Source organism: Plasmodium relictum, assembly GCF_900005765.1.
Source record: "Plasmodium relictum strain SGS1 genome assembly, contig: PRELSG_00_v1_166, whole genome shotgun sequence".
Lineage (NCBI taxonomy): Eukaryota > Apicomplexa > Aconoidasida > Haemosporida > Plasmodiidae > Plasmodium > Plasmodium relictum.
Genome location: NW_021628848.1, coordinates 1037 through 13986, shown reverse-complemented (window position 1 = coordinate 13986; position 12950 = coordinate 1037). Strand labels below are relative to the sequence as shown.

Here is a 12950-nt window from a genome sequence, read left to right as displayed (position 1 = left end):
TCAATGAAGATCATTTATACATTCCGTTTGTTAATTTGCTTATTCAGCACTCTAGCAAAGTCAATATATGCCCAATTAATGAATCAATATGCCATAATAAAGTATTGAGAAACAAAGATGAGGTTAGAGGAATAATAATATAATAAAAATGTGGTAATGATTTGAAAAAGTCCAAGAATGAAACATATTTAAAAAGGATACAATTAATATAAGAATGTTTAGATAAAAAGAAAGAGCTTATCCAAACACATTATAGGAAAAGGGAAAATATCAAGACATTAAGTCAAAATAATGTGATGAAGATTATATTATGAAAAGGAACAATTAATAAGGTATATAAAAGGGAAGTATCAGAAAATGGATTAAAAAATGTTATCATTTTAGAATATTTAGAGAATAATGCATCTCCAATTAATAAAATTAAAAGTACCAGAGAGTACTAAAGGATTTTATAAAATGCCAAACAAATTATGGAAATTAGTGGAAAGAAGGCATATGCTTTATTAGATAATGAAGTATAATTATTTGTCATATCCGTTTTTTCTGCAAATGAGTTAATTATAAAATATGAATTAGAAATTCCATCAATTGTATTTGGCATAGTTATACGATACATGGGAAAACAAGTCTAAAAATGTTGTTATAAGTGTGAAATCTACAAATTATGAGGCTAGTGTGAGATTTCCCTTATTAAACAAGAATAAAATGTTTATATTAGTGATATTGTTATTAATCAAGATATTCTATTAAAAAAATTAATGAAAATTACATATATATATTATCATAGTGTTTTATCATTTGCCTGCTCAATGACTTTGCTAGAGTATTAAACATATTAATAAAGAGCATATATAACTAAATATACTGATTTTTACATATATATACTTATTTTATTATATATAAATAGTAGTATTTACAATACCTGGTATTTAACTTGAATTAAGCAATTCTGTATTGCTGGTTAATAAAAAAAATATATCAACCTTTTGTAATACAAAATTATATTACTAGTTAAGAAAATAGAAGTCAGCTATGCACTGGCGCTAGTTGTAAGAAAAAAAATATATATGCTTAGCTATATATTTTTTTTCTTTTGTTTATTCTATGTATATAAATCTTTGTAATTTTAAAAATAAAATAATTTTATTTATTTTTTTTTTTTTTTTTTGGTAAGTGATTGACGTTTTTTGAGTTGAAAGATTATTAATTTTTTTATTGAAAAATAAAAAATTAATAATAAAGAAGATAATGTTTACGTTATATGGGATTAGTATATTTTGAAATAAAATTAAATAAGTTAGAGTTTAATTTTTGTCATTTGTTATAACTTTATTTTGTGTGTGTTTTAATTAAAAGATTATACTTATTCTTTGTAAATAAAAACTCATTTATAATAATTAGTAAGTTTATTAAAAGAGGCAGTAAAATTTAACTCAGATTAAATAGTATGCATCATAAGAAAACCAATATATATATATATATATACGTATATTTAGTTACACATGCTTTTTATTTATTTGTTTGTTTAATACCCTAGCAAATTTATTAAACAGGCAATTAATAAATCAATTGCTTAATAAGCATATTTTACTTCTACAAATATATTCTTATTTACAAAGGATAATTATATTATTTTAATTAAAAACACACACAAAATAAAGTTATAACAAATGAAAAAAATTAAACTCTAACTTATTTAATGTTATTTCAAAATATACTAATCCAATATAACATAAACGTTATCTTCTTTATTATTAATTTTTTTTTTTTCAATAAAAAAATTAATAATCTTTTAACTCAACGTCAACCACTTACCAAGAAAAAAACAGAAAAAATAAAATAAAATTATTTTTTTTAAAATTACAAAGATGTATATACATAAAATAGACAACAAAAAAATATATAACTATGTATATATATATATATATATATATATATTTTTTTTTTATAACTAATGTCAGTGCATGGCTGAATTCTATTTTCCTAACCAATAAGCTAATTTTATATTACAAAAGGTTAATAACATTTTTTTATTAACCACATATATACTAAAAGGTCATTAGGCGCATCATCATTAATATTTGTTACACATTTATTAACAGGATTTTCATTTAATTTATTAATGTATTTAGAAAATAAGTTTATAAAAATAAGTTAGATCCGTATTATTAAATCTATTATAATATGCTATTATAAAATATGATTAAATATTTATATTATACTTAATATTAACTTTATTATTTATGTATCACATGAGTTAAGATATATTCTACAATAGTATTTTCATAAAAATCATCATGTATTTTCTGTAAGAACCAATTAATTGGTTAATAAAAGCTATTATTAACCTTTTTAAGTACAATATGCTGGGTTACTGTACGTGTATATACAAGTATCCATGCACTGACTGATTAACAAAGGATATTATAATTTTTGTAGTACACTAAGCTAGTTTTTTGTATGTGTATGTACAAACTAATATGTACTGACACTAATAAGAATAAAAATAAAAAAAAAAAAATAATTTTTTTTTTGGTTAGAAATTTTTAGTAAATAAAAATTTAATTATCTTTTATAAAAATAAAAGATAAATTAATAATGTTTTTGTAATATTCAATGTATATTTTGAAATAACATTGAATAATATAAATTTTTGACTTTATTAATTGTTATAGTTTGTTTGTATGTTTTTAATAAAAGAATAATTAATTCTTTGTAAATAAAAACTCATTTATAACAATTAATAAGTCTATTAAAAGAGGCAATGAAATTTAACTCAGTTATAAATGCTCTTTATTAATTTGTTTGTTTAATACTCTAACAAATTCATTAAACGGCCAATTAATAAATCATTAATGTATATTATATAAAAATTTAATTCCTCAAAAATAATTAAAAAATATTATTATTCTTATACACATTCTATTATATTCTTACACTCTATTATGTGAATTTTAATATACATACTTTCCTCAAATGCTTTATCTACGCAAAAGAAAATTTATTCATTTAATATTCTTAAAATAACTAAAAATGGGCCTATATTATTATTTATACACTAAATGGTGAATGAGCATGACTAATTTGTAGCTTTCCACATAAGATATAAAATATGATTTCATAATAGGTTAATAATAAATTTTATATTCTAGTAACACAAAATTTACTTTCTAAATTAATTTTCACACATAATTTAGATATATTTATTTCATAATTTCATACGTTAACTATCAAATATTGTACATATAACTGAACTATTAAATATAATTTATAGCATTCCATCTTTTCTTTAAAAAAAAGATGAAATAAATAATAAAACCTTTTAACTAATTTTTATGTTTCTTTTAAATAAAACCATTTTCTATAAATATAATCTTTTGATTACTCATTTATTAGTGATTTATTATTTGGCCGTTTAATGACTTTGCTAGAGTATTAAACAAAGTAATAAAGAGCATTTATAACTGAGTTAAATTTTATTGCCTCTTTTAATAGACTTATTAATTGTTATAAATGAGTTTTTATTTACAAAGAATTACTTATTATTTTATTAAAAACATACAAACAAACTATAACAATTAATAAAGTCAAAAATTTATATTATTCAATGTTATTTCAAAATATACATTGAATATTACATAAACATAATTCTTTTATCTCTTAAGTTTTAATAAGTAAACATTAATTCTTATTTTAATTTTTAAAACACAAAAGTCAAAAAAAACAACAAAAAAAAAAATATATTTTTAATTTATATTTTTTTTTTAATTACAAAGATGTATATATTTATAAATAAACAAACAAAAAAAAATAAGTTTATTTTATTTTTTTAACTAGCGTTAGTGCACGTCTAACTTGTAGGTACACAAGTAGTAAACTAGCTTAGTGTACTACAAAAGGTTAATAACAAATTTTATTAACCAATTAGGTAACAATATTTACCTCCAATTTATTTGGAATTCACTTTTTATGTTTTATATATACTTTTATTCTTAATCGTATATACCAACATATGTGATTTGTTAATTATCTGCTCAAGAACTTTGCTAGAGTATTGAGCAAACAAATTAACAGAGATCATGTATAAATAAATATACGTTTATATATATATATATATACTTATTTTATTATACACATAATGGAATTTTATAATGTATAATATTTATATTATACATTAAATTATTCTGTATTGTTTAATAGATATATGTTTAGTTTTATAAATATGTTTTTATTTAAAAAGTATATTCTTTTAATTAAAAACACATACATATATAATTAAGTTATGACACAAATTAAACTCTGATTTATTCAATGTTATTTCAAAATATACAAAATGAATAAAACATAAACATTATACTTTTTCATATATTGAGTTTTCATGAAAGTAAAAATTTTAATTCTCTTTTTTAATTAGAACAAACTTCAACCGAAAAAATAAATAATTTTTATTTTTTTTTTTTTAATTACAAAGATGTATATAAATAAAACAAATAAAAATATCACTTTAAATATATTTTTTTTTTTTAACTAGCGTCAGTACATGGTTAATCAATATTTTCCTGGCTAGTAACTCATTTTAGAAAAGGTTAATAACAATTTTTTATTAACCAATATGATATATAATGTGAATCAAATTTTATAATATTGTAATATCAAGATTGCTTGAAATATCTTCTACCTCTTCTTTCTTTTTATGCTTCTGTGACATAGATTCTTTAGGACTATTTTGTTTGTTCTTTTTTTTTAGAATATTTCTTTGCTTTTCTAGCCATTGTCTATTCCATAAAATATTTTGTTCTAATTTTGGGATTCCAATTTCTCTTTTCATATTGTTCTTTATTTCTAATCTTCTAATTTCTTCCATATGTTTCATTTCTTCCTTTTTCCAGTTCTCCTTCCACTCCAGAAACCAATCTTCTTTTTTCCAAATATCCCATTCTCTTTTCTTCATCTCCATCAAAATATTCCATTTTGTTTTTTTATCTACGTCAATCTTTTCATTTTTCTCTTTTTTTTCCATCTCTATCATAATATTCCATTTCTTTTTCTGATTTACATCAACCCTTTCTTTTTTCTTTATTTCTTTTTCATACATTTCCTCTTTTTTTTCTTCTTCTTCAATATATAACTTAAGATACTCATTCCTCATAGATTCCAACTCTTCCTTCTTACACTCTTCTATTATAGCCATGTATATCTCTATGCATAGTCTACATATTAATTTTTTCTTTTTTGTTTCATCCATTTCTTTTACGTTATTTATTATCCTTTCATCTTTTTCAATTTTCTCCGATAAATTTTCTATTTCTCTTACTTGTAATTCTTTATCCTCTTCCTTCTGATAATCGTTCAGCACATCCATAAACCAGTTTTCTTTAATCCATTGTTCTGTAATCCCTAAATGACGCCTTAACCATCCTCTCCATATTTTTTTTTGTCTCTCTAACATAGGATTTTTTACTCTATCTTCTAATACTTCTACCTTTTTTTCTTTTATTTCTTCTGAATATATTTCTTCATAATTTTTCCATTCCTTCTTCAATTTATTAAACCATTCTTCTTTTTTCCATTTCTTTAACATCTTTGCATTCCTCTCCGACCATTCTTTCCACAGCAACGTTTGTTTCTCTAACATAATTTGATAAGCTCCCTCTTCTCCATTCAATGTTCTTTTCTTATTAAATATATCTTCACATGATGACTTCTTTTTTGCCCATTCTTCTATGCAAATTTGAAAAAAATCTTCTTTATTTAGTTCCCATTCCTCCTTTTTACATTCCTCTAATACCATCATTTGTATTTCTAATATAGTCTTCCATTTTAACTTTTTTTTCATGGTTATAGAATTAAACCTTTTGTCTATATTTTCCATCTCACTCACTTTATATTTTTTCTTTTTTTCTCCCTTTTTTCTAATAATCTCTTTTTTTTTCTCTTCTATACTTCTTTCATATATATCTTTTTTATATTCTTCTTCCTTATTCTCATATATATCATCTAACTGTGTAAACCATTCTTCGTTATTGGCATTTTCTCTCCATTTATTTTGAATATCTCGCCAGTGTTTTCTCCATATAATATTTTGCCTCTCTAACATAGGATTTCTAATTCTTTCTCCATTTTCTTTTATCAACATTTCCTCATTTATTTCTTTTCTATATTTATCTTCGTTATTTTTCCATTTTATCTTTAATTGTGTAAACCATTCTTCTTTTTTCAGTTGTTCTATGTCATTTTCTTTGTTCTTTATTACAACATTGCCACTATTTCCATCTATGTATTCTAATATATTTTCTCTACCATCTAAATTTCTCTTTATTTTCAATTCATTCATGCTTGTTTTAATAAATTCTTCTTTATTTCTTTCCCATTCTTCTTTTTTATATTCTTCTAATATCATCATATGTATTTCTATCCACAATTTCTTTATCAATTTTTTTTTTTTGTTCTCCGCTATTTCATTATTTTCTTCCTTTGATTTATCTATATTTCTATGAATTTCCTCTACATTTTCTATATTCCCTTTACTTAATTCTTTTTTATATTCCCCTTCTTCCATTTCATATTCTTCTAATAATGCATTAAACCATTTCTCTTTATTACATTCCATGAACCATTTTCTTTGTTTTATTAACCAAAGTTTCCATATTATTTTTTGCTTTTCTACCATAGCTAGTTTTCCTTTTTCCATTTCCATCAATTCTGATACATCTGTTATTTGTTCATAATCTTCTTGTTCTTTTTCCCATTCCTTCTTCAAATTTTCAAACCATTTTTCCCTTTTCCATTTTTCCAACATTTCTCTATTTCTTTCCATATATTTATTCCAGAGAAATTTTTGTCTCTCAAGTGAAATACTGTTGCTTTCTTCCTCTGAATTTTCAACTTTGTTCTCTTCTACCATTATATCTTCATATAATACACTATCATTTTTCCATTCTTCCAAACATATTTGTAAAAAATCTTCTTTATGTAATTCCCACTCCTCTCTTTGACATTCATCCAATATTTCCATATATATTTCTATAAATATCTTCTTTTTATACATTTCTTTATTTATTGATATTTTACCTTTCACATTACCATCTCCATGATTTATCATTTCTTCATTTAAATATCTCGATTCTTTCATTATCATGTCTACTTTTTTTTTTTCCTTATCTTCTGTAGATTCTTCTTCATTTTCTCCTTTCTCTATATGTTGTTCTTCAGTTTGTACTATAAATTCATTTTTTACTCCTTCCAACTTTATTTCTTCATATTTTTTCTTTTTTTCAACGTTTTTTTCATTTTCAAATGTGATTTTACATGATGGAAGTTGCATTTCGTGAGATGATACTAAATGCTTCATTTTTTTTACTGATTTCTTTTTAGGATATATAGAAGTTGATACATCTCTTGACTCTATCTTTTTTATTTTTTTTTTTTTTTTTGACTTACGTTTACTAATCCAAGATCCAATGGGGGTACACTGCAATATGTATTAAAAATTAATCATTACATTTTTCTTTAAAAATAAGGCTTTAGTTTAAGCAAATAATTTAAACAAATATAGACATATTAACAACTTTAAAAGCTTATTTTCTTTTACTTTATATAGAAGGAGAAAAAAATATATTCCAAAAAGTATAGTACCGAATGGAATGCCAAGAAAAATTAATACATTTCCTGGGCTTTTATCATGAACTACATTGTGTGAAGGTATTATTGTAGGAACATTTGGAATAAATGTAATTGAAGTAGTTGTATTCATTGTACCATTTACATTAAACTGAGATGTATTTTGATCTGTATTTCCAGATTGTACAAAAAAAGAGTTAATTGATGCATTATTACTGAATTTCATCGTAGAAATTAATAAATCATTGCTACTATTTTTAGGGCTATGTGAAGAATTTTTTATTATAGAAAATGATGAAGTGGTCGTTAAAGTAGCTATTGATGAAGGGGATGCAGTGACTGAATTATTAACAGAAGATGTAGTATTTTTAAATAATGAATTATTTTTATTATTTGTAGAAGCTGATGAAGTTAAAGTAGACGAATTAATTTCAGTACCTGTATTATTTAAGGTAGATGGAGAATCTGTAAAATTTAATATACCTTTAGTAGTTTTAATCATAGGAGAAGGAAGCAAAGTGTTTGAACTTGACAAATTTCCTACAATAGTTGGAGTAGCTGAAATAGATAAATTATGCATATTAGTTTGAGTAGCTAGATTGGTTAAAAATAGAGACATACCAGATGTATATGTAGTAGATTCAGTAGTATCATTTGCAATAGATACAGTGCTACCATTCATGATATAGGATACATTTGTTGTAGATAAAGGATTATGGGTTGTAATTACATCGTTATTTAAGTCATTTATTAGTGAACAATTATGGTTGAAAACAATATTATTTCTATATTCTTCTGTTTCACTTTTCAAAATTTTCCAATGATCAATAAAGAGTTTGGCATCCGTTACGTTCCATGTTTGTGGATTAGTAAAATTCATTTCCATCTCATTCAACCAATTATTATATTCAGTAATATTAATTATGCCTCTCTTAAGTTTTATATTATGAATTTCTCTTTCAGAACCAAATGCATACATCACTTTTCCTATATATTTGTATTCTGTAGTATTAAAATAAGAAGTAACACAATTTTTAATTTTACTACTTATATAACCCCCTCCTTCGTATAGCTTTTCATCTTTNTATAAAAATCTATTTTTCTACTAATAAACCATAAATATAAACTTTCACATTTTGGATTACTTTTAGTAAATTTTCCTATTTCTTTGCGCTTTCCTTTTTGATATTCTTTATCCCATTTCAATACAGTAGCAGTCCCCTTATCTTTATAAGTCCTATCACAATTAGTAATATTAGATAGTTTTTTTACAGCATCCAGTTTTATTTGATCTCCAGTAAGTGTAGAATTATTTCCAAATGGGTTATTAGGACTTGAAACTATTAGATATTCCCTGCAACAATCAATAAAATCAAGAAACTTTTTACAATTTTCATCATTATCATTTTTTTTTAATTCTTCCAGAAGGTCATCCCTTTCTTTGTTGAAATCATTCATCCATTTCTCCTTGCTATTATGGCTTCTTCTAAATCTTTTTTTTTCTTTTCTTCCTATTCTTTCTATTTCTTCTTGCATTCTTTCTAATTATATTTTTGATTTGTCAATTGATTAATCAATGATTTTCAGAAAATATTGAGTAATCAAATAGATAAAAATCATGTAGAAAAATCTTTATTTGTTTTACTTTTGGTTAATAAAAGCTATTATTAACCTTTTTCAGTACAATATGCTAGTTTACTGTACGTGTATATATAAGTACCCATGCAATGACTTATTAACAAAGGATATTATAATTTTAGTAGTACATTAAGCTAGTTTGTTGTATGTGTATGTACAAACTAGTATGTACTGACACTAATAAAAAAAAAAAAAATATATATATATATTATACATATTTTTTTTTTGTGTTTGTTTATTTTTTTTTTTTTTTGAAATATTTTAAAAAAAGAAAAAATAATTTTTTTTTTTTTTTGGTGAGAAATTTTTAGTAAATAAAAATTTAATTATCTTTTATAAAAATAAAAGATAAAATTAATAATGTTTTTGTAATAATCAATGTATATTTTGAAATAACATTGAATAATATAAAGTTTTGACTTTATTAATTGTTATAGTTTGCTTGTATGTTTTTAATTAAAGAATAAGTAATTCTTTGTAAATAAAAATTCATTTATAACAATTAACAAGTTTATTAAAAGAGGTAATAAAAATTAACTCAGTCATAAATGCTCTTTATTAATTTGTTTGTTTAATACTCTAGCAAAGTCATTAAACGGCCAATTAATAAATCAACTTACTATAAAATTAATTTTTACAAATAATCATTAACTATTCATAAATTACACTAGGTAATTTAACATAAAATCTACATTATTTTTGAAATAAATTTTTTTAATACGTTTACATAATTCTTTATTGATATATCACGTGATATTAATTTTTATTATTTTCACTTAATGTACTTATTATATAATTATTGTCAATCATAATTTCATTATCTCTATACTCTTCTTTTTCTGAAAAAAAAAAATAAATTATATTTTTTTTTTTTTTTAATAGGTAACAAAAAAAAAGTTAAAAAAAAACATTCACATAAATATATATATATATATACATATATACGTGCATTTTTTTTTTTAGTATACGTACTACAGCATGCAATACAGTATAAGTGCTTCTGTATTCAATAAAAAATATTGACTTTTCTAATATTATAACATGATATAAAATATTATATATATAGGATACTAGTACATGTATAATATTCAAAAGATGCCTGTATGAAGATATGTATATATAAGATATACATAATAAAATATATGTACTTAAATTTATGTATAAGAAACATTTATTTTTTTAAGCGAGAAAAAGTAAAAAAACTTTCTTTTTTCATATAAGATTATTGCATGAATAATTTAAGTTTTAAAAAAATAACAGATAATAATTTGTAATAAAAACTGTCGAAAAACATGGTTAAAAATAAAATATAAATTAAATTTATTTTTCTTGCATTATATAACATAATTATATGGATAGTATATAATTATTTATGGTAAGTAGTTTTATAATAAATAAAACTAACAAATATTTCTCTGCATGCTCTTTATTAAATTCATTATTTAATACTTGATAAAATCTATTGAATAGTAAATTAATAAATCATTTAGTAATAACATTTTTATATTCGAAAACTCTAGTATACTCATTCCAATGCATGTTCCTTTTTCAAATGCATTACACGCACCATTAAATGTTCAACTACATCATACCCGTTCCTAATACAAATATAAATAGGTCTATAGCACTATTTATTTACCAATTTTTGTAATTATTTATTCAGTTACGACTTAATTATTCATAGTGCTTTTAACTTTATATGGAATTTTTTAGTTTAAATAAATTATTTATAAAAAGAAAAACATATATACATATATTTTCATGGTATGGATTATACATTATGAAATAAGAATTACAAAATTCAAAATTTAGAACTATATAAATACAAATACTGATGAAGTGATTAAATTAATTACTTACACTTCTATGTAATGTTACGACACGTAGGTGGGATTAGTTAATAAATTTTTCAAATATATAAATATTGATCATATGTATTGTACCATTATTCAATAAATTAGTAGTTTTTTTATTCTAATGAATTTCTCAAAATTAAAAAAAATTATTTAATAATAAAATTTTCCTAATTTAGTCTCAATATAAGTTATAATAATGATACAATTATTTTAAAATCAAATTAATATCTTTAATTAGATAAATAATAATATAAGTTAATACTTTTAATTTTAAATAATAATTATTAAAAAAAAAAAGTTATTTTGCAAAATTTTTATTTGTAAAGGTACTATATTTTCTCTTTTTACTTTAATTTATTGAATGTATCATTTTTAATGTATAAATATATATAATTTATTACTTTTATTCAATTTTTTTTAAAATAATTATATACTGATTCATCATTTGCCTATTCAATGATTTATGTATATGGAAGATAAATAGAATTATTTCCATTTTTAAGAGCATAATATAACTTTATAGAATATATTTAAAAGTTTAGTTATGTATTAAAAATATTTCCATTAATATGATACGTTCATTAGGCATAATTCAAACAAAAATATATGTACTTTAAAGATACAACTAATAAAAATATATATATACTAATGATGTAACAATACAAAAAAAAAAAAAAAAAAATACATATTATAAAGTACATGTATTAAAAAAAAAATACTTTTTTTTCTTTTTTTTGAACAATGGTATTATCTAAAAATAAAAAGAAATAAAATTTTCCTTAAATTTTTCTCTTTATTTTTGCCACTTTGGGGAATGAAAAAAAAATTATTATGATGATTATATTATTTGAATAATTTGATAAACGATTAAATGCATATATTTATAGCATATGTTTTTTTTTATTTATTTTGATTAAACTGTATAAAATTTTGATAAATTATTAATTAATGATTCAAAAATCTTCGTATAATGTTAAGCAATCAAGTTAATTAATAGAGTATATAATAATTATATCAATCTTTATAATAAGTTAATTTGTAATGCTTAATACATATATTAAATATAATTTATATTTAATTGAAGATAACAAATATAATATAGTTAAAAAATTATATATATGTTGTTAGGTGATATAAAATCATAATTTATAATTGTTATATTATATTTTAAGTCTATGATTAAATAATTGCCTGTTCAACAACATTGCCAAAGTATTGAGGAAGCAAATTAATTAGAATCATGCAGATGTATAACTACTGATTTTAATTATAGAAAAATATATTTATGCTATTAATATGTAGACTTTACAGACATAGTTTACATATATGAGAAATTAATTTTTTTAGAAGAATTTATTTACTTTAATAAGAATATACCTTTATTATTATTAAAAACCTAGATCCTAACTAAAATTGATGTTTACGTAAATATAACTACAGAAAGGCAAATAAATTTAAATTATATTTACCAACAGCATTTTAAAAATATGTAAAAATAAAACATTAATGAAAATAAAATATTTTTTGTTTCTCCCTTAAATTTCTAAATCAGTTTTTTAACATTTTAAAATTGATTTTATTCGAAAACAAAAATTTCTCTTTAAACCATTTCATTAAATCTTTCATTATAAAAAGAAGTTGTTTTTTCTTCTTAAAATTAGCAAATTCAAGTCTAAACTTCTATTTTCCTTATAAATTATTAGTTGGCTGCCTAATGACTTTGCTAGAATATTAAACGAACCAGCTAATAAAGAATATGTATAACTAAATATGCGGATTTTTAGTATATATGTTTATTTTTATTATTTATAATAATATTTAATATATATATATATA

The 12950-nt window shown here is 21.2% G+C and overlaps 1 protein-coding gene across 1 annotated transcript; it reads right to left on the bottom strand.

The window, feature by feature from the left end:
* Positions 1-4636: 4636 nt before the first annotated feature.
* On the bottom strand, positions 4637-9156 carry PRELSG_0015800 (surface-associated interspersed protein (SURFIN); the record flags this gene model as incomplete). Its single annotated transcript, XM_028677912.1, has 3 exons — positions 4637-7471; positions 7592-8622; positions 8727-9156. 3 exons carry the CDS (start codon positions 9154-9156, stop codon positions 4637-4639), a joined length of 4296 nt encoding a protein of 1431 aa, XP_028531363.1.
* Positions 9157-12950: the final 3794 nt, after the last annotated feature.